This window comes from Chiloscyllium plagiosum, chromosome 28 (genome assembly GCF_004010195.1).
Source record: "Chiloscyllium plagiosum isolate BGI_BamShark_2017 chromosome 28, ASM401019v2, whole genome shotgun sequence".
In the NCBI taxonomy this organism is placed as follows: domain Eukaryota; kingdom Metazoa; phylum Chordata; class Chondrichthyes; order Orectolobiformes; family Hemiscylliidae; genus Chiloscyllium; species Chiloscyllium plagiosum.
The window spans coordinates 46,750,004-46,771,338 of record NC_057737.1 but is presented as its reverse complement, the minus strand read 5'-3'; the positions used below and the strand labels follow the sequence as shown (position 1 = coordinate 46,771,338).

General features: G+C 41.1%; 1 protein-coding gene across 12 annotated transcripts in view; it reads left to right on the top strand.

Moving 5' to 3' along the window:
• The window catches only part of camkk1a (calcium/calmodulin-dependent protein kinase kinase 1, alpha a), a 242,033-nt gene that overhangs the window by 93,367 nt on the left and 127,331 nt on the right, over window positions 1–21,335 (top strand). For 7 of the 12 annotated variants that reach the window (XM_043718828.1, XM_043718829.1, XM_043718825.1 and 4 more), the window contains one exon: window positions 20,659–21,201. The exons of 2 other annotated variants lie outside the window; for them this stretch is intronic. In XM_043718828.1, coding sequence (XP_043574763.1) covers window positions 20,758–21,201 — 444 coding nt within the window. In that variant the 5' untranslated portion in view covers window positions 20,659–20,757. Of the gene's footprint in view, window positions 1–18,123; window positions 18,621–18,642; window positions 19,916–20,658; window positions 21,202–21,335 lie in introns of those variants that run through there. 3 more of the 12 variants (XM_043718823.1, XM_043718827.1, XM_043718830.1) reach the window with 3 other exon arrangements.

Here is a 21,335-nt window from a genome sequence, read left to right as displayed (position 1 = left end):
TCCTATCTACCTGTGACTCCACTTTCAAGGAGCTATGAACCTGCTCTTTGTTCAGCAACACTCCCTAGGACCTTACCATTAAGTGTATAAGTCCTGCTAAGATTTGCTTTCCCAAAATGCAGCACCTCACATTTATCTGAATTAAACTCCATCTGCCACTTCTCACCCCATCTGGTCCAGATCCTGTTGTATTCTGAGGTAACCCTTTTCGCTGTCCACTACACCTCCAATTTTGGTGTCATCTGCAAACTTACTAACCATACCTCTTATGCTCGCATCCAAATCATTTATGTAAAAACAAAAAGTAGAGGACCCAGCACCGATCCTCGTGGCACTCCACTGGTCACAGGCCTCCAGTCTGAAAAACAACCCTCCACCACCACCCTCTGTCTTCTACCTTTGAGCCAGTTCTGTATCCAAATGGCTAGTTCTCCCTGTATTCCATGACAATAGGAAGAATTTGGAGGGATATGGACTGGGTGCTGGCACGTGTTACTAGATTGGGTTGGCATGGACAAGTGGACTGAAGGGCCTATTTCTGTGCTGTCATCTCTATGACTCTTAATACCTCAAGGGACCGTTGTAGTTGTACACCAAGGTCCCTCTAATCCTCAATCCTCCCAGGTTCCTACTGTTCATCGTGTATTTCCTTGTCTTGTTTATCCTGTGCAAGTACATCATATCACATTTATCTGAATTGAATTCCATTTGCCACTGATCAGCCTGTCTGACCGGCCCATCTCTGTTCTCCTTAAGTCTAAAACTATCCTCTTCACTTTTTACCACCACGCCAACTTTTGCAATGTCTGCAAGCTTACTGATCAACCCTGCTACATTCAAATCTAAATCATTTATATAAACCACAAACAGCAAGGGCCACAACATTGACCTTGCTGGACACAGACCTTCAGTCGGAAAAACTCCCCTTAATCATCACCCTCTGCTTCCCACCACTCAGCCAACTGTCAGTCCAATTTACCACATTTTGCTGGATCCCAGGGTCTCCTACCTTTGCTATCAGCCTCCCATGCAGGCCTTATCAAAAGCCTTGCTGAATTCCAGGTAGCCTGCATTCTTGCCTCACTTCCTGTACTTGTCGATCACACTCCATTATCGATCCAGGGAGAGCAGCTTGCATTTAATGCTGTCAGGATGAAGAGAGACTTTACAATATCACCGTGGCAATAATGTAACTGTTCAGAGAGGGTCTTGAGGGAGAGAGATACTGAAAAAGAAGAGGAAAGAGTGGGGAGGGGTACAAGATGGTGGGAATAGAGAATGACAAGGGAAAGCAAAAGATGGAAGGGGAATAATAGATAGGTGGGTAGAGAGGAGACCGGAGTGAGGTGTAGTGTTATGTCTCTATGTCAAAGCTTTTCATCCGACATTGGTTATGACAATTCACAAAATATCATTTAAAGGAGAAAGCCAATTATTTATAGTTCAAGATAGGAGTGCTCATTGGTTGGCAAGTAGAGTCTGGTTAGTAGAAGGATTGCAATGGATAATTCACCAATTAATGATGACTGACAGCTAACTGCCAGGTTTTGTTTGGATTTTAAACCAAGGAGATTGACTCTGTTTAGTCAGGGCATTGTACTGAGAAATGAGCCAGCAAGCATTTATTACCTATTTTGTTGAGTTGGAACAGGTGTAGTGCATATACATGTTCTTTATTCCTGAAGAGACAGGGCCCTGTGTATTAATACATGTAACCTCCAGTACAAATGTGCCACATCACAATCCTGACTGACAATCCTAAATTGGTTGCCATTAAAGTTTGGCACAAATTTGGAATTATTCAGTAAATAGTGTCCAATTGCAGAATCATATCTAATATTGGTCACTGTGTTGCAAGTTTTGCAAACATGGGCCGGTTGAGTATAATCAGTACCTTGTTTGTTTAACACAGCTGATGGGATAGGCTATTTGATGTAAGCTGCCAGTCATTAGGTTGTACAACTTTTATACCTCACATAACATTGGTATTGAAATTCATATACCACATTACTCATTTGTGTGATAGTTGAAACAACGTTTTGGCTTGATGGCAGCATCCTGTTAGTGGCAAAGACCACTCGTGTTACTACAGTGTAGTAGTAACATGAAACAGCTAGTTTCACCTGTTGCTCAGATGTTTGAGAGACCTTACCCTTCTGAGATAGGCTGGGATCTTTGCAGGACCAAGAGTGACTGACTTTATGCCTTTTATGAGTTTGTGTATACAGCAAGAAATGGTCTAGTCAGGGAGGCCATTATCTCACAGAATGGTTTTGATGAGGCCTATCTCAGCATCAAGATTGCACGATGAACAAATAGCTCAGGCCCTAATTATAGGTTTGCTTGCTGATAAGGCCAATCCTACAGTGCAAAACTGTAGGACTCCCAAAGTGTATGCTGACCATTGAAGATAAATTTGTGGTAAACAGTGATGAAGAACCAAACTCGCCCCACGCTTGTAAAACTTGCAACAAAGCATACAACATTCATTATAATTTTGCAATTGAACATTTGCTATACAATCCTGAATATGCGAAGAATTATAGTGTCAAGTGATTTAGGATGGTCAATTGGGCCAGCAATTTAGCACATTTACGTGTCGTGGAAATTGCATATATTAATGTACAGGTGATCTTTGCAAATAGGAACAACCTGTATGCACTGCAATTGTTTCAACTCAACAAAATAGGTGACATCCATTTGTTGGTTCACCTCTCTGTGAGTGCCCTAATCATCGGAGTCAACATACCTGATTTTAAATATTAAACAAAGCTTGTCACTTAGCTGTCAATCATTATCATTGGTGAATGTTCCATGGTTACACCTCTACCAATCAGAATCCATTTAACAACAATGCAAACTCTCTTCTCATACCTTATAAACATTGATTTTTAAACTAACTTTCTTGCGAGTTGTCCTGATGAGTGCAGGACAAAAAGCTTTAACAAGCTATGCATTTTTCAACATTATTCAAGTTCTGTACAATCATTTATAGTAATATGCCTTTAAGAGATGAACTCATGATATTATATGATCTGATGCTGTAAAGATCTAAAATCTCATCTTACCTGAGATCATTTGAATCATAAAACTCTATTGGAAGCTGCAAATGCTGCTCTGTTGAAACTTCACAGATTATAAGCCCAGAAATGTGGGTGTCTGAAGACTATAATATTTGTATGTAATAGTTGTTGTAAATATTTGTTTGATTCTTTAATGCCACGCTATCTACTTCCAGTTTCTTATAAGCGATAGCCTAAGCTTTGTCGCATCAGGTGAACCACCCTGCTCGAGGCAGTGTCAGACCAGGAGGACAAAAGATGTTGGGGAGGAAGGGAGAGAGAGCAAGGGTTAGGGAGAGTTGCTTGTCTTGATCAAGAATGAGATTTCATTACCCATTTGTTCATGATTTTAGTCAAAACATAGCTCCTTGATCGAGCTTTTTGCCACCAAATCTAATAACCCCCCTCTGGCCCAGTGACAGTGTTTGTTTGATTACTCTTCTATAAAGTATCTTGGGTTAGGCTAGTTATTGTTTCCTTAATTATAGTGCTCTGGTGTCGTTACTTGGCTCACTATGTCCATTTAATACGGAGACAACCTCATTCTTTTATAATTGAAACCTGGAGATTTCTGGAGTTATTGGAATCCTTTGTTGTTGGTATGTTGGAGAGCAAATGTATCGATGAATGGAGAAGGTGTGCAGTGAATGTGCTATATTTCCCCCCTGGAGTGATCTGTATGTGTTACAGTATGGGCGTGTTGAAATAATTATTGCCACAGCTATGGGTACTTCATGTAAAAGCTGCATTTTAAGATTCCGATGTCAGAGACGCGGAACCGGTAACTTTAGCTTGCAATGGTGGTGTGCATCAGGCAGTTTCAGATTAGACACTTGATATACATTTCTCCCAATATTCATTTCAATTCACCGCAATGACAGGAGATATCAAGTGTGTTTGTATGTGTGCGCAAATATGTGAACTTTAACGTTTTTGACCAATTAGTGGTAATATGCTGACAGATCAGCACAGTACAAGTATTTTGATCATTGCTTCTTTAGTTACTGAATGGTGTCAAATGTTTGTTTATTCAGTAAATGTCCAAATATGAAGTCCTTTCATCTGTATTGTGAATAAGATGTTCTCTGCTAAACCTTAGTGCATGTGATCAAAAAGATGTTGCCATAGCAACATCCGTGATCTGTCAGGAGTTTCATTGGATGATTTTGGTCTTAACAATGTAAAGCGAATGAGCAAAAAAGAGACTCAAACCAGAAAGAATTTGCATTTGTAACAACTGGATCATGAATCAGGAATTCTGCATATGTCAATATTTAATTTCTTAATATGAACACAGTTAAAGCACTTCCAATGAAAAATGTGTTTATTTTGATGCTGCTAGGTTGAACTATATGATGCACTTTATATTTCCACGTTAAAAATCACACAACATCAGGTTATAGTCCAACAGGTTTATTTGGAAGCACTAGCTTTCGGAGCACTGCTCCTTCATCAGGTAGCTAGTGACTAGTTACCTGACGAAGGAGTAGCACTCTCAAAGCTTAGTAATTCTAAGTAAACCTATTGGACCTTAACCTGGTGTTGTGTGATTTTTAACTTTGTCCACCCAGTCCAACACCGGCACCTCCTCATCATGGCTTATATTTCCAGTCAGCTCTGTCTAAATTTATACCTGCTCACTTCCACGTTTCCCAGATCTTTTTTGTGATAATTATTATGGTACATTTTGGTTTGAAATTTTTCTTTGCTCCCCACTGTACATTTTTGAGTGCATGTTTTGCCAATGCTGTTACCTCTCAACTACCTTTTCCACAATTTGGTTTCCCATGGGTGAGTGTTCCCAGAGTTTGATCCTGTTCTCTTTCCTTGTATTGCCCAGAGACACTTCATCGGAATTCGTAGTACTGGCTTCAACACTGCACACTTACTCTGCCTACTCTTTCAGCTCCTCCACTCACTTATAGTATAACACTGCCTGTCTGTTAATCAAGAATGAGCTATAATTTTCTCCTGCAGTCTTTCCCTAGCCATTATCTGAGGTTGAACAACACTACTGTATTCATGTCCTTCATGTCCTATTTAGCCTATTTGTTGTTGATGAATGAAGAATAGGATAATGATGTTGAAGATGGTAATGATGACTGAGGTGGAAATGATGTTCACGGATTCCAACTTGTCATTTTTTTTGCATAAAGCACACAAGCAACATTTTCAGCATTGTGAAAGCAATTACAGCGCCATTTCTAGTGACCTGTTTTTCTATCATTGCTGAACTATACTAGCTGCTGGTTAGACAATAGCCCAACTTTAAAATTCTCATTCTCATTTTAAATCCCTCCATGTCCTTGTCCCTCTGGATCGATGTAACTTCTACCAGCCCCATGAACCTCCAAAATATCTAATCCTATCCAATTCTGGTGTCTTGAAGCACCCTTTATTTTAATCATTCTTCCATTGGTGAGCACACTATCAGTTGCCTGGGCTCTAGTTAAGCTTGGAATTCACTTTCTTAAACTTGGTCTGCCTACCTTACCACTTTATCTCTTCGTAAAACCTTACTCTTTGACCATGCTTTTGATCTTCAAGTCTTTTAGCTGTTTATATTCCAGTGCCAAATTTTGTTTTTATAATTGCTCCCATGAAACACCTTAGGATGTTTCGTGCCACAGAAATGCAAGTAGTAACTCTTCTTGATTCTGATAAGTATTTGATTTCTTCTGTAATGAACACCTGCGTTTTATTCCTTCAAGAGTTTAGATCAGAGTGGTGCTGGAAAAGCACAGCAGGTCAGGCAGCATAGCAGATAGGTGGGAAGGGAGATTGGCAGGTAGGACAAGTCATGGGGACAGTGCTGAGCTGGAAGGTTGGAACTGAGGTAAGATGGGGGAGGGGAGATGAGGAAACTGGTGAAGTCTTTGCTACCTTCCCCCACCCTCCTCTCTGACCTATCACCTCCATCCCCACCCCATTCACCTATTGTACTCTTTGCTACCTTCTCCCCAGCCACCCCCCACCCCCATTTATCTCACCATCCTGGAGGCTTCCTGCCTCTATTCCTGATAAAGGGCTTTTGCCCGAAATGTCGATTTTCCTGCTCCTCGGATGCTGCCAGACCTGCTGTGCTTTTCCAGCACCACTCTGATCTAAACTCTGGTTTCCAGCATCTGCTGTCCTCACTTTTGCCTTTTATTCCTTCAACTCAATTTACAATAGTAAACCTGTACAATACACCACAATTTCTTTAATATCGTTGATGGAATCAGTGATGGCTGGCTACATGCAAAATTAGGTTGTTTGGAAAAAGTTCAATGACCTGCTCAGTCATATGAATATGTGTAAGTATGTGTGTAAGTGGGATGATGCATGTGATGGTGTGCTGAGTGTATGTGCACAAACTTGTATGTGTAGAATCACATGCAGCTGCTTAAGACATTGCAGCAGAGACAGGCCATTTGGCCAACTTCATCATATTTCTCCTTCCATTCTGTCATGTAATTATCAATAATTCCTCTTAAGTGCCTCTACGTTATTCATCTGAACTAATTATGACTGTTCTCTGGGGTAAGGAGGTTTCTCTTGAATCAGTAGTGACTATCTTTTAGTTTTGTACCCAGCCATTAGTGAAAATCTTGGGATATATTTTATTGTGGAGACAGGTGGGTTCTGAGGTGGGAGCACTGGCACTTTCTTTTAAGAGGATGTGGTACTGCTTGACTGACATGTTGCCATCTCTGATGGGAATTGGCAGATACCCACTGCTAGCAACTGGCAAGTCGTCAGTCACTCTTTGCTGACTGTGACCACTATCTAAGATAAAAGAAGCTCACATCAGGTTTCAACAATAAATAAGGAAACATATTTATTATATGCAAACTTATCCTTTAACAAATTGTGAAGCAAATTATTAATTACTAATAATTTAGGGGAAAGCAATGGTCTTGTGATGTTATTGCTGGACTGTTAATCCAGAGAACCAGGTAATGTTTAGATTAGATTAGATTAGATTAGATTACTTACAGTGTGGAAACAGGCCCTTCGGCCCAACAAGTCCACACCGCCCCACCGAAGCGCAACCCACCCATACCCTTATGTTTACCCCTTACCTAACACTACGGGCAATTTAGCATGGCCAATTCACCTGACCGGCACATCTTTGGACTGTGGGAGGAAACCGGAGCACCCGGAGGAAACCCACGCAGACACGGGGAGAACATGCAAACTCCACACAGTTAGTAGTTCCCGCCTGAGGCGGGAATTGAACCCGGGTCTCTGGCGCTGTGAGGCAGCAGTGCTAACCACTGTGCCACTGTGCCACCGTGCCGCCCACAAATGTTCTGGAGTCTCAAGTTCAAATCCTGCTGCAGCATTTTATTGATTTGAATTCAATAAAAATCTGAAATTAAGAGTCTAAAGATGACCATGAATCCATTATCGATTGTCAGAAAAACCCATTTGATTCATTAATATTCTTTAGGGAAGTTATCTGCCATCCTTACCTGCTCTGGCCCATGTATGATTCCAGACCCACAGAAATGTGGTTGACTCTCATCTGCCTTCTCGGCAATTAGGGATGAGCAATAAATGCTGGCCTAGCTAGCAATGCCCACATCCTGCGAACAATGTTTTAAAAAAATGTATGGTAGAACTCCCTTTTAAATCCAAATTGCACACATTCATTCACAAAGAAGACAGACACAATTGACAATCTACGGAAGTATCATGGGTGGAAACATACAGGCAAAAAGGAAAAAAAATCTGTAGATTCAAACTCCAAATCACAAGAGGTGGCATGAAGTGTCTATCTCACAGTTCTTTTTATTTTTGGTAATAATATGACATTGTTGTTGAATACAGTGATCGTCATTTTGGAGCCAGTCAGTTGGACCCTAGGTTTTTGCTTGAATTAGAAATGCCTCTTTTCAGAGTTTTTTAATTGCTGGCTCCCTTTCATTCTCCAAGACAATGAGAGAGAGAGATCCAGCTTGGCTTTCAAGTAAAACACTCTCTTAGATCTGTGACAAATAGATACTGAAATGTATTTAAAAGTTGGGCAGTGTTTTTAAAGTCAAAGGCTTCTGGTGCAAACTAGTCTCATAAAAATATCAAAGATAATTTCTCCAAAATGTTATATGTCTTGATCAACCACACAGTGCCACTTTTGCTTCAAGTGTAACTCCCATTTTTAATTTATATTTCTAAATATACTCTTTGCAGATTTTACAGTATCTATGGGGCTTTGACTCGGGCCTCGCTACCAATATCCAAGCAGGGGCAATCTTGGTGATGGGAGCTTCAGACAAGGGTGTCCTTTCAGAGGACTGCTCCATCTATATTTTAAGCTGTTCCTATTAATCTGTTGTTCCTGTATCCATTCATTCTCTGAACCATAGGGGTAATGTGGTATTAAATGATAATGTTGATGTTGGCGTACAAAATTTCATCCCCAAAGCAGTGATTCAGCCCAATTAAACAGACCTCAGAGAATTGTTACAATTGAGCTGGGCTAGCTTCATTATTGTTTGGTATTTTAAACTCTCATGGCTAGAGTGGGAGAATGTACCTATTGCAGCTTTCCATTGGAGGCTGGAATGACAGTATTTAGGATTTAATTGCTGTATTCCCTCAACACCATCTGTGACACCCAGAGCTGTCTCAGTCATAGCACTTTGAGGGTGATGTGCTTTTGAAGCAGTTTAAACTGTCAGGACAACTGTAATTCTACAACTTCTCCTGTGAGGTGTGAGGAGTGAGTGTTTCCTCTGTGTCTGCTTCATTGGTTATATGTACTTCTGTAGAATGCAATAATCCTGCATGCCTTATTATACCTGGCATCCTGCTGCAGCTTTGTTTCTGTTCTGCAGATATGATGAACTATGGCCATGTAGTGTTGTGTATCCTAGTCCGCTTCCATATTTTGCTGACCCAGGGTGTAGATTGAAAAGTGTAGCACTGGAAAAGCACAGCAGGTCATGCAGCATCCGAGGAGCAGGACAGTCAACGTTTCTATCATAAGCTCTTCATCAGGAAGAGCTCTTGAAGAGCCTGATTTCCCGTAAAGGGTCTTTGGTTAACTTCTGGCCCACTGAAGTTAGAGTGCAAGGATACAAAAAAAAAAGTTCCGAATCCTCCCACTCAGAAACTGACTGCACTGCATCCAGTTCCTGTCTGCTCACTCATATGTCTGAATGTGCTTCCACAATCCAATTTCAGGGAAATCCTTCGGTGTCAACTGCATGTTTTGTGTGAACCGTCTTTAACGGACATAAGGACACAGTCCTATCATCAGGAATGGATCATCATTAAAATTTAGCAGGGAATGGGGTGGAACTTGATTTGCTTCATGAACTGGATGTAAATGAGGTCCAAACCAGACCAATTTAGCCATGGGAACAAGGTCAGCAGGGATTGAAGTCAGACTGTCCCATTGTTAAATTGGTCTGGCTTGGACGTCTTACACCCAGTTCAACACAACACAAACCCAACTTCCATCCCATTTCTTTTGAGTAATACTTGCTAATTGGCTTTTAGGTTTAACAAATAATGGTTTGCTCTGTACTCAGAGATGGTGGGGCCAGAGGCAGGAAGGACATGTAATTTGGCAGGGTGGAAGTATATCCGATTGTCATGACCATCCAACCTCTCCTGGAATCAAGATTTGGGCAGGATGGCCCATAGTCAATGATAAGGTATCAGTTTCAGGATGTCCCAAAGCAATGTGCAGCTGAAAAATAGGTTTGAAATATTGTCAGTATTGTAACAGATTCACAAAGTGTGGTGCGGTCAGGCAGTATCTGAGGAGCAGGAGAGTCACCGTTTTGAGTAAAGCTCCTCATCAGCATTCTCCTGCTCCTCAAATGCTGCCTGACCTGCTGAGCTGTTCCAGCACCACACCTTTTGACTCTGATCTCCAGCATCTGCAGTCGTCACTTTCTCCAAGTATTGTAATACAGGTAATACAGGTAAAACAGCAGACAAGTTGAGTAGAGCAAGCTTCCACAAACAGCAATAGTAACGATCAGATTTTTTTTCCTCTGTGATGTTGGGTGAGAGATCGATATCGGTCAGGATAATAGGGAAAACAACTCTGCTATTTCCTGAATGGTTTCTTTACAGAACCCTTAATTTATAACATCCCAGAATAGTAGCAGGTACCTCTGAAATATCATGATTGTGTGGAATGCCTCTGTTGTGGTTTTGAAGCAATGCCCTTTAGAATCATTGATGTGTGGCTTATTTTATTCACTTATGGGATGTGGACATTGCTCGCTGGGCCAAAGTTTATTGCCCATCCCATGTTGACCTTCATAAGGAGATGGTGAGCTGCCTTCGTGACTCTTTTCAATTCATTTGGTGCAGGTAACAATGCCATTAGGAAGAGAATTCCAACGTTTTGACCCAGCATCACTGAAGGAATGGTGATATATTTCTTCTAAGTCAGGACGATGAGTGGCTTGGAGGGGAACTTGTAGGGAGTGGTATTCCCACATATCTGCTGTCCTCATCCTTCTAAATGGAAGTGGTCGTGGGGTTGGAAGGTGCTGTCCAAGAAGCTGTGATGAATTTCTGCATTGTATCTTGTAGAAGGTACACTGTTGCTACTAAGTGGAGAGATTGAATGTTTGTAGATGTGGGTCAGTCAAGCAGTTTGTGTGGTCTTGGATGGTGTCAAGCATCTTGAATGTTTTTGGAACTGCACCCATCTAGGTAAGTAGGGAAAATTCTACCACATTCTGAACAGATTTTGGGGAATCACGGGGTACTGTATTCCTAGTCTCTGACCTACTCTTCTCACCACTACATTTACATTGCTGGTCCAATTCATTTTTTATGTCAATTATAGCCCACAGGATATTGATCGGGATTCAGTGATGGTGAAACGATTGAATGTAAAAAGGCCACTGTTTGGTTTTCTCTTGCGAATAATGGGCTGACATTTGTGTGGTGTGAATGTTACTTGCTATTTTTAATCTCAAGTTTGGATATTCTTCAGATGTTGTTACATTTGGATATGGACTGTTTTGGTATCCGATGAATCGTGAATTTTGCTGAATTTTGTGCAATTAATGGCGAACATCCCCACATTTGATCTTATGATGGAGGGGGATGCAACTGATTAAGCAGCTGAATTTAGTTGGGCCTAAAACACTACCCTGAGGGACTGTAGGGCTCCTGTGGCACAGTGGTAGTATCTCTCCCTCTGAGGCAGGAGGCCTGGATTCAAGCCCCACCTTCTGCAGTGGTGTGTATTAACATGTACAAACAGATTGATTAGAAACATCTCCCCTAAGGAGCTCCTGATGAAGTGGTTAGTCCTCTCATTGCTGTTTTTTGGGATCTCAGTGTATTAACAATTTTCAACAGTAGCAAGAGTGAACAGTAACACACTGAATGTGCTTCATTTGTTGTGTAACACTTTGGGATATCCTGAGGTCCTGATGAGGTTTTACAAATGGAATGCTTTTGACTTAGTTGAAATCTGAAGTACAGTATTCAGCATGATCCTCCAGCATGATGTATTATTCTCAAAATATGTCATATATAATGATGCATTGTCCTTTAGAATAATTACAAATCAAAAAATAAGCAGTCATTTTTCTGAAAAATTGAGTTGTGAAACAGTTATTTGGAATCACCCTTTTCCCATTATACCAATTTTCTAATACAATCTCTCATCAGATTTCTTCAAATTTTCAAATAAAAAATTGCAGGAGATTGAGAGCTGCTTCCAGCCACAGATTGAACTATCATCAGGGTTTTACTTGGAGGCTTTACAGTTAAGATTCTGTTTGAAAAGGAAGTCATCAGCTGCGATTCTTGACAATAGTGGAATTCATGCTGAGATAATTAAGAATAAGACAGTTCTTGTTGTCTGCAGAAATTCAGGCACGATTAACTGCAGCTCAAGGTTTGTGCTCACGTGAGGGGGAAGGGCTAATGAATGAGTTCAAGCGGAATACATTTTATTTTGTGAAACCCCTTCCAATCGCAGGCAGATGTGCAGGGAAACTCGCTCTGATGTTGAGCTTCTGGATGGGGCTGTTAAAGATAGTAAGGAGAAAGTGAGGTCTGCAGATGCTGGAGATCAGAGATGGAAATGTGTTGCTGGAAAAGCTCAGGCAGCATCTAGGGAACAGGAGAATCGACGTTTCGGGCATTAGCCCTTCTTCAGGAAGAAGTAAGGAACTGGAGTATACAGTTGAGTTTGACAACCACAGTGCAGCAGCAAGTCTACATTGTCTGAGAAGCCCACCTCTCAGATGAGACATTAAGCAAAGATACACAGCCACTATTTTGAAGAAGAACAGGGAGGTTCTCCAAGGTACCCTGGCCAAATGTTTATTCATGAAATCAAGATCACAACAGATAAGCTAGTCATCTTCGCATTGCTGTCTGTGAGTGCATGGAGTGGCTACTGCAATTCTTACATTACTACAGTGACTACATTTTTAAAATGTTTCATTGTGCTGTGAAGCTCATTGGGATCATCCTGAAATGGAGAGGGGTCAGACAGGGGGATGTTGTTGAAAATACAAATGCAAGCATCTTTCTATTCACATTTGGTAGATTGCATTGTCAGGGGGAGCTGCAGCTTCAGAATAAAATGACAGCTCCTGATGGATTGGACCATTTCCCTTTGCTGCACTCCTTGCCCTCACAGGCTGTGAACAGGATCATCCGACAAATTCTATCCACTATTTCCCTGTACACAGCCTCTGCTTTAGCACAAGCATTAGGCTGGGAGTCTAGAAACTGCCAGATGGTGAAATGTTTTCAGAAACTCGTCCTGACATCAAGCCCTTTGCACCCACCACTGGATGTGCTTTGCTGAGCTTTCTCAGTAATTAGAGCAAGTACTTGTGATTCACTGTAACCTAACACTTTGATTGTCAAATACAAAAGTGACAAATACGCCCCACTGGCTTATTTTATTGGTCTAAAAGGGGAGCCTAATTTACAGTACTGGGATCAAAGAGTCACTTCTGTACAATCATTAACTACTCCAAATACCAGGTGGAATTACTGCTCAGCTGAATTTTAAATGCATCTCAAAAAGGCGTTGAGTTCAGTGAATGCAGTCAAGGCTATACAGTCCATCAGTACTTGTATTTTAAAGCATCTATCGCAATACCAGTTCCAGTTTTAACAACTTGCAGTTTCACGATCTAGAGTAGCGTAATGAGGAGAACAAATCCTGAAGCAGATCTGCATTGATATTTGGAAATAAAACCAGTTTGACACCAGGCTGGGACACAGATAGACTCTAACTTCTCACCTTTAATGCATTGTCTGAGCTGAAATGTCACTTTTTAAAAATATATTGATAAAACCTTAAGTTATCTCGGGGCAGTGATTTGAAAGAAATTCTGGGATTTACATATTAATAAATGGAAACCTGCATCTCCATTCTAAGTGATTAAAGACTTAAATCATCTAGGTTTGTCTAATACATCACATCAATTGTATAACACTTCGATCTTTTACTTATATATTGTGTCCAATGTATCCTGCCCCACCAGCTACCTGACGAAGGAGCAGCGCTCTGAAAGCTTGTATTTTCAAATAAACCTGATGAAGGGCTTTTGCCCGAAACGTTGTTTACGAAGCTCCTTGGATGCTGCCTGAACTGCTGTGCTCTTCCAGCACCACTAATCCAGAATCTGGTTTCCAGCATCTGCAGTCATTGTTTTTACCTCGTTTTTTTCAAATAAACCTGTTGAATTAAAACCTGATGTTGTGTGATTTTCAACTTTGTCCACCCCAGTCCAACACCGGCGCCTCCACATCTTGACATTTCACGATGGTGACACATTGCTGCAATTGGAGTGATTTATTTTGCACCATGTGCTGATAAACCTGTTTGTTAATTACTCCATTAGGAAGACAGTGGGGATTCCTAGTGGTTAGCAAGTTTGTAAATTGATGATATCACAGATGTCGATGTAAAAGATACCATATCAAAGCTAAATCATTGCCTAAACTTCATGGCTGTCTAGGAGAGGCCTCAGAACAGGCGCAATGTAGGGTTTCAGCCAACATTTACATTTGATTATCAAGTTAAAAATCACACAACACCAGGTTATAGTCCAACAGGTTTAATTGGAAGCACTAGCTTTCGGGGGGCTGCTCCTTCATCAGGTGGTTGTGATGAACCACCTGATGAAGGAGCAGCCCCCCGAAAGCGATTGCTTCCAATTAAACCTGTTGGACTATAACCTGGTGTTATGTGATTTTTAACTTTGCCCACCCCAGTCCAATATCGGCACCTCTAAATCACTTGATTGTCAGGCATGCTGCTAGAGCCAACTGGAGATGGTGAGAAATGGGACGCTTTCTTGATCCACAGTGCTGAGACAAGATTGGAGTGTAGGAGGATAGAGAGGGAGGGATCGGGCTGGGAGCGATGGGAAACAGATCAGAGTGTGGAGGGGGAGAGAAAGAGATTGGAAGGTGTGGAGAGAGAGGGATCAATGGGTATGCGGGCAGAGGGAGACAGAGAAGAACTGGAATGAGAGAGTCAGGGATTGGAGTATGAAAGATGAATCAGAGTATATGAGTGGTCTGTGTGTGGGAGTAAGGTCAGGATGTGGGTGAGAGGGAGGATAATGTGTGAGAAAGGGAGGGGATTCACGGTGTGGGATAGAGAAAGGAATCAGGGTGTGAGGGAGGGTTCAAGGTGTAGGAGACGTAATTTGGGAGAGGTTTTGGAATGTGGGAGAAAGGGAAAGGTGTGGGGGAGAGGGGTGTGGGAGATGAGATCAGGATGTGGGAAAGGGGGTCAGTGTGGGAGCGGGGTTTAGGCTGTGTGGAGTGTCAGGGTGTGGGGCAGAGAAGGGGCCAGCTTCTGGCGGAGAGATGGGGGCTCAAGGTTTGGGAGAGATATTATTTAAATTTTCTGGAAGAGGGGGTTTATGGTGTGAGAGAGGAAATTTATAATGTGGGAAAGAGAGGCACCTTGCTCAATGCAAGGAACCTCAGCCTGTTTCCTCAGTGTATCCACCCCGTATCTCCAATTAGTGTCAAATGATGCTAGGAGGAATGCAACCTGGCTAAAAGTTGGCCAAAAGTGGGCAGGTATGCTACAGGAGCAGGCTGGGAGTGTGCCTGCAATATGTACATCCAGATTATTTTATAGTTGTTCCAACCTGTTCTTGTAGGTGGAGGACATTCCTAGCATCTCAGTAAAGGTAGCATGCATTGAAATTCTGGCCTTTCCTGCAGTGTATAAGCTGTTTTATCATCTCTCCTTCCTGATTCCCAGGTTGCTGAAACATCATTACAGAGCTGTGAACTGAATTCAGGATTCAAAATGTTGAATCTAAAGCAGTCATTCTCATGACATAGGCATTACTGGTGACCATGGCATTAATTGCCCATTTCTAGTTGTCTTGAAAAGGTAGTCATTGGCCTTCTCCTTGGACCTTTGGGTAATGATCTGATATATGAATGCTGTTCAACTGTTTCAGAGGACAAGCAATCCTGTTTACATGGATGGTCATACAAAGACCAAACTGGGAATGGGGGACATTAATGAATCTGTGGGATTTTATACCAATTCACTAACATTGCGATTATGCACTGACATCAGATCTATTCTTTAACCAAATTCAAAATCTCAAACTGCTGTGGTAGGACTTGAATATGAGCTCATCCAGATTACTAGGTTGGTGATTTACTCACTGCATATTTGTACCAGATGTACTGCCTCAATGTAATAGCTCCATTCTGCCACCTCTCAATATACGGCCATAGTGTGGTTTATGATTGCGCAGAATAGGGTCATAGAGTCACAGAGATTTACGGCACGGAAACAGACCCTTCTGTCCAACTCATCCATGCCGATCAGATATCCTAACCTAATGTACTCCCATTTGCCAGCACTTGGCCCATATCTCTCCAAGTCCTTCCTATCCGTAAACCCATCCAGATGTCTTTTAAACGCTGCAATTGTAGAAGCCTCCACCACTTCCTCTGGCAGCTCATTCCATACACGCACCTCCCTCTGTATGAAAAGGTTGCCCCTTAGGTCTCTTTTATGTTTTTCCCCTCTCACCCTAAACCTATGCCTTCCAGTTCTGGACTCCCCTCCCCCAATGAAAAGACTTTGTCTATTTATTCTATCCATACCCCTAATGATTTTAAAAACTCTATAAGATCACCCCTCAGCCTCGAATGCTCCAGGAAAAACAGCCCCAGCCTATTCAGTCTCTCCCTATATCTCAAATCCTCCAACCCTTGCAACATCCTTGTGAATCTTTTCTGAACCCTTTAAAGTTTCACAACATCGTTTGTGTAGGAGAGGGACCAGAATTGCAAATTGCAATATTCCAAATGTGGCCTAACCAATGTCCTGTACAACTGCAACATGACCTCCCAGCTCCTATACTCAATACTCTAAGATTACTGTGTATCATTTCATATCACCTTATGTATCTGTGTGAACTATTGAAGTATCAAATATCTAATCTACAGTGCCTTCTATCTTGGAAAACTTATAATCATTTACATTATGGCACAGTTTCCATATTCAGGAACTTATATCAGAGTGGTGAATTCATAGTTCTATCTGTACAAACCCGAATGTGACAAGTGTTGTGTATATTCTATCACCTATACCTCTGCTTCAAATAATTTTTAAAATCCTCTGGTGTGGAATTCAGAACAAGGGGATAACAATTTAACATTAAAACCAAGCAATTTTGGGGTGAAATCAGGGGACATTTTCAAATAAGGAGTCCTGGAAATTGGAAATTCTGTCCCTCAAATGGTGTGGATGTTGAGGGTTAATGTTTAAAATAGACATTGCTGAAATTGTTTCTTCAAGGGTATCAGGGTATATATAGACATGGTAGATAAATGGAATAGAACCGAAAAAACTGAAAGTACACAGGGGTCTGGCACCATCATTGGAGAAAGGGAGAGTTAATGAATCAGTTTGATGACTTCAGAACTAGAAAAAATTTGCGATGTAACCGCAGATGGGAAAAAAACACTAAAGCTGACGAATGAGATATATTGATCTGAGTCATCTTGTATACTTCAAAATGGAGATTTAGTTCAACCAGTAATTTCACTTCCAAGCATTACAGCTTTTTTTTTTCATGGCTTCTCCCTCTGGCTTTTAAGCAAGTATAGGATGGGGAAAGTGAGGAAGAACTAAAGAGGAGTGAGAAAGGCTGTAGGCAGGAAAGATTAAATGACAAAAAGAATGAAGGTGCAAGACGTGGTGATGGTAATGGATGAAGGAAAGGAATAAAAATGGACTGGGAGCAGTCAGAATAACAAGAGCCTTATCATTACCAACAGTCTGTATCCCACAGGACACAAGACAAAATTGTTCAAAACACATTTTAGTGCAAAGGACTTAACAACTCTGAATGAATGGATGGGTAGTGTGCATCAATGTATACTGAGCTTCACTGGAGCAATGCAAGAAAAGCCCAAGAGGTTGGAGCCTGAGGAAGATGGGGACAGACATTGAAAATGAGAGATACTTAGAAGCTTGGGTCGTGATTGTGGACAGAACTTAGGTGTTCCGTAAAAATGTTACTCAATCTGTATTTAGTCTACTTGATGTAGAGCAAACCACACTGTGAACAATGAATGCTGTTGACTAAATCAAGAGAAGTGCAAGCAAATCACTATTTCGCCCTGGCAGGAATAATTGGGTCCCTGGGTGCTGAGATGCATTTATAATTTAGATGGGAAGGGGGTTGGATATTTGGGGTGTTTAAGGAGTGGACTAGAGTGTTGCAGAAGGAACAGTCCCTCTAGACCCCTGGAAAGATGGGATGGCAGGAGAAGATGTGTTATTGCTGAAGATGTGGAAATGATGGAAAATGTCGGCTGGTGTCTGTGTGGAGTTTGCACATTCTCCCCGTGTCTGCGTGGGTTTCCTCCGGGTGCTTCAGTTTCCTCCCACAGTCCAAAGATGTGCATGTCAGGTGGATTGGCCCCCAAATTGTCCATAGTATTAGGTGAAGGGATAAATGTAGGGGATTGGGTCTGGGTGGGTTGCTCTTCGGAGGGTCGGCGTGGACTTGTTGGGCCGAAGGGCCTGTTTCCGCGCTGTAGGGAATCTAAAAAAAGGCGATGGAGCATAGGGTGAGAGCAATGAGTTGTGCTACAGCGTATCTTTCAGTGGCATAGTGCAGCGAGTAGAATTTCCCCCCTCTTTCCTGTATGATTCGATGACATGAAATGCTGCATTGTTTACTGTTCTTTTAGATGTTGAAACTGAGCGAACAGCAGCAGCAGCAGGACCCAGGAGCGGCAGAGCTGCTAGTGAGCTGATTCACTGCTGCATTGCTAGTGAAAGGGACATATTCGAGCTGACTCGTTAATTACCTCGCTTCATCTTGGGGATTTGAAATTCCCAGGTAGTGAGGGTCCCCAAAGGAAGAGAGGAGTATTCCACTTTCAAAACCACAGGCAGCAGAGGATTTTGAAGTATGTTTTTTTTTTAATCACATCGTGCTATCTCTGAAATTCATGTGAATGTCGGGAACTAGAAGCTGACTAGTATCTTCACGGGCTAACAGTGGTGTGTTTAATTATTCTGCTGGCTGGAGCCTAATTCAGTAAAATCCTAACCCCAAGGTAATTAGAATAATTTGCCGTGTCTGGTTCCACGTCTTCCCAAGATATCGTACAAAGCTTTGGAAAATATGTTGCACATTACTTTTAGTTTTGACAGCATTGCATTGATTGGAATTGCAATAAGAAGGAGCAGTCAGAATAATATGTAATTACTTTTAATTATACGGAGTTATACTGTTGTTGGGTATTCTGATTTCTTTCATTACTGTATGTTAATACATTTCAGTCACAAGACCCCTTTTAGTCTAGTTTTTGTTCTCTGGGGTAATGTATTGTTCCATTAGCCCATTTGAAGGTATTATTCAGACTGTTATTCAGACTGTGGTTATTTGGTCTTCCCTGTGACTCACTTTATCCAGGAGTTTCCTGTGTATAAACTGCACTTGTTCAAAAGAGGTGCCTCCAGAGATGGACAAATGTTTCTGTGTTGATGCCTGATTAATACCATGGATTGCACTCAAACAATGTTCAGTTTTACAAGAAGAAATAGTATGACTTTTAAGCTAACACAGTGGATTAAACCGATGGGATTAGATCCACTTATTTTACAAATCAGTTGGTTTCATTGTCTGTTTACATACTGGTAAAATCAGACAAATCATTGGCTGTATAGGGAGACTGTTCAACAGTAAAATGAAGTTTCCTAGTTCATATAAACCACTGGTTAACAATTAAGGATAGAATAGTTTAAAAATGATTGTGGAGTAAATGAGGTACAATAATAATTACATCTGCAAAGATATGCATTTATCTCGTGCATTTAATATCAAATTAAATCCAAAGTGGTTCATTGAACCATAAGTAGTCAAAAATGATTAAAATAATCCAACTTAACTAGCAAAAGAACCAAAGGGACGATTAAGATTTTTTTAAAAAGTGCAGTAAATTGAGATCTGAAGTGCGTTGCCTCAAGATTGTCAGCAGCAGATTCTATCATAATTTCCAAAGTGGAATTGGATAAATATTTGGCAAGTACATTGAGAAAGAGTGGGAGAGTGTAACGAAATGATTGGACACATTTTCAGAGAGCTGATTTTCTAATCCTTTAGTATTCTATGATCCTGACTAATGGTAATATTGGATATGTTTGACCCCAGAATGAAACCTAGCTTGATAGATCATAAGTTTTACTTTTCCAGTTTGGTTACCATTTTGGTTATCTGACGAAGGGCTCTGGCCCAAAACGTCGATTTTCCTGCTCCTCCGATGCTGCCTGCCCTGCTGTGCTTTTCTAGCAACACACTCTCAACTCTGATCTCCAGCATCTGCAGACCTCACTGCCTCCTACCATTTTGGTTAGTCATTAATCATATTCATATGAGACCACCAATATTCTTTAACAGTAAACTGACGTTTATTACTCAGAAGAGGAAAAAAATGCATGTGCAATGACAATTTAGAAAGATTTTAACATAATTAGTAAAAACAGATAATCAACCTTTTCCCACAGCATTATCATTTGTGGATAATCAGTCCCAATGAAGCATTGCTACTATCGTAACTCTAATTTCTTACTTAATTGTCCCTTGCTGTTTAAATGGCCTAAAGACTGAGAGCCCAGAAGTTTTTTTTCTATTCTGACAGCTGGGTGATTTCTACAAACTCTCAATGTGATGACTCTACAAACTAACAAACTGTGAAGATGATGTTCTTCTGAAACTGAAATCTGATTCTTATGAATTATTAGTGGCCCCATACCATTTGTTTATCAGTGTGTCATAAAACCTAGCATTGTAAACATTCGATCAATTAATTCTGTGCTTATTTTGCTAACTTAAGTCATATGCTTTCTTGGAAATATTTTTAGTTCACTATTCCAAATGACATTCTGACCTCTTTTTAAAAAAAAGCCATCACCTTCACAGAACTGACACCATAAAATTCATTTGCCTCTACTTTAAATCCAAATTCATAAACAATACTGATATAATCCTTGATGATGTAATGTCGTGGATTATGTGTTAGTAAATTAGTTATTATAAACTGAATCTTTATCCATGTTGTCTTTCTATTGCTAATGATGGACTCTTGATTTCAGATCAATAGGATATTGGAAATCCATTAACCAAAGAAAACTTCATGATAGCTAATTGTTGGCTTCCAAAGCTTTCTCCATCTAGTCCATTCCACATATTTGATGATGTCGAGCTCAGGTCCAGAAAGGGGCTATGCAGAAGACCCAGAGATGGATAAAGTGGCAGAGCTTCAGCAGGAACACCTGGCGCAACAGGTAGCTGCTGTGCAGGTGTCTGAGGATCCCTCTTTGAGGCATGTTGGGACGGGATGCCAGAGCACTGGGGTCAAGGACTCAGACCAGTCAAATGCTAAAGGAGGCACACACACCAATGGAGTAAATGAGGACAACACCAGAACCTATAAGAGTGTGAGCAGCGTGACAAAGAAGATAGCCTCGAGGCCTAAACTCTCTAGCAGGAAGCTTTCCCTTCAAGAACGTTCGTCGGGAAATGCTCTCTCAGCAAGCGGTGTCCTACCGAGCTATGGTGCCTATTCAACTGGGCCATTGCCATCTGCAAGACGGCCAACTGTTGAGTCCAGCCGGATCAATATGGTCAACTGCCAGGTGACTTGTTTATTAATTTGTGGCAATGGTTCTATAAAATCAAAACAATATCAAACGTTGTTTTAAAAATCTTCAAAATGTTATGAACTAGAATACTTACTGGCATTTGTACCTCTCAGAATTGGTGGGGAAGG